The sequence below is a fragment of the Homalodisca vitripennis genome, chromosome 1, assembly GCF_021130785.1.
Source record: "Homalodisca vitripennis isolate AUS2020 chromosome 1, UT_GWSS_2.1, whole genome shotgun sequence".
Lineage (NCBI taxonomy): Eukaryota > Metazoa > Arthropoda > Insecta > Hemiptera > Cicadellidae > Homalodisca > Homalodisca vitripennis.
In genome coordinates this window covers 239,785,079-239,786,831 of record NC_060207.1, presented here as the reverse complement: position 1 = coordinate 239,786,831, position 1,753 = coordinate 239,785,079, and the positions used below count along the sequence as shown (strand labels likewise).

General features: G+C 58.7%; 1 protein-coding gene across 1 annotated transcript; it reads right to left on the bottom strand.

Annotated features, from left to right (window-relative positions):
- Positions 1–866: 866 nt before the first annotated feature.
- Positions 867–1,525, bottom strand: LOC124355320 (extensin-like). Its single transcript, XM_046806421.1, has 2 exons — positions 1,491–1,525; positions 867–1,386 (listed from the first exon to the last, which is right to left on the bottom strand). The coding sequence occupies exons 1-2, from the start codon at positions 1,523–1,525 to the stop codon at positions 867–869; spliced, it is 555 nt and encodes a 184-aa protein (XP_046662377.1).
- Positions 1,526–1,753: the final 228 nt, after the last annotated feature.

The following is a 1,753-nucleotide window of genomic DNA, read 5'->3' as shown; positions in this document are numbered from 1 at the left end:
GGGTGGTAGTCAAGTCGAGTACTTGTCGGTCTAGCTAGTCCGGTGACTCGGCAGGAGTTGGTGGTGGCCGATGTCGGTCAGCGAGGTGGTTTGCAAAGTGGTGCCAGTTGATCTTTTTGGGACGAGTAGGAGGATAGGATGGAGCTCCTTCGTCCGGGAGGTCGAAAACAACTGGCACGTGACGAGAGACCAGACACTGCAAACACCTCGATGTGTCCGTCCAGCGAGCCAGCTAGACCGATGTCCAGTATGTCCGGAAGGTGTCGCCTATTGTAGTTGTAGTGGGTGGGCTCCTCGGGTGTCAGTAGTCGGATGTGGAGTCGGTTGTCCAGGAGACGGTGGAGACTTCTGCCGTTGGAGTTGGTGTTCCGGCATCCCCAGTCCAAGTGCTTTGCGTTGAAGTCCCCAGCAACAAGTGCAGGGAAACCAGGCCGCAGCAGGGCATCGAGGCAGCGAGTCTGCAGAGTGTTTCTTGGCGGATTATAGACGGAGGCAATCTCTAGCTCAGCTCCGCTGTAGTGGATGGAAATCCGGGTGATTTCGGCACCTGGGGCAGGGACTGCTGCCAGGAGACGATGGGTCACCCGCCGATGCACCATGATTGCCGAGCCTCCGCCAGGTTGGTTGTTCTGCAGCTGCCTATCGGTGCGGTACACCTGGTAGTTGGGGATGCTGAAGCGGTCTGTCGTCCTGAAGTGGGTCTCCTGAAGAAGAGCGACGTCCACATCCATTTCCGTCAGTAGTTGGCTGAGTTCCAGCCGCTTGTCTGCCAGCCCGTCGGCGTTCCATATGACAACTCTCAGCTTACCCATGCATGGTGGCGGACAACATGTCCATGAGGCGTGACATCATCGCCACCATGCTGGTCACCTGGGAGAGAAACTGACTATCCCTGCCTTGAGGTCCTCAGGAAGGCGGGCAGCAGGCTGAGGGGTTGGCGTGTTGTTCTTTGTGGGCGGCTGGGCCTGTAGTTCAGTACTGGAAGCAGGCTTAGGAGGCTCATCACGAGGTCTCGGTGTAGGCCTGGGTAGTGCTGGTCTGGCAGGTCTTGCAGGGGCTGGAGTGTCCTCGACCGTTGAGTTATTTGGTTGTTGAGTGACAGGGGGTTGACGTGTCTCGGTTGAGGTCTTCGGAGTGGAGCGAGGACGAGCTCCTCGATTTTCCGGTCTTCGAGCTGGGCGATGACGGCGACGTCTCACCACCTCGAAGTCGTCTTCCTCCCGGTTCTCAGTGGGAGGCTCCGCGGTGTTGTCTACAGTGGCAGGAGGGGCAGGGGCAGGAGCTTCCTGAGGCTTAGGAGGCTCAATCCTGGAAGGTGCCGGCGTCTGAACCTTTTTGGCAGCGGCAGCATACGAGAGCTGCTTCTCGTTTCTGTAGCTGGCACACCTGCGGTAGTTGGCAGAGTGGGCCTCTCCACAGTTGCAGCATCTGGCCGGGGTTGAAGCTTCCTTCGGGCAGTGGCTGGACGGGTGGTTGTCGCCGCATCGGACGCAGCGGAGCTCACGGTGGCAATGGCTGGAGCCATGGCTAAACCCCTGGCAGCGGTGGCACTGCACTGGTCCACTAGGCCTGGTGTATTTTCTGACCTCCAGTCTGCAGAAAAACAGAGTCCTCACACTGTAAACATTGGTTGGAGGCCAGAGCCCTTCGCCTCCACGGAGGGTGATGAGCCACAGGCTGGTCGGTTGACCACGCCTTGACTTCAGGATCTTCGCCTCCATGATGCCATAGCCATCTCCTTGGAAGGCTTCGA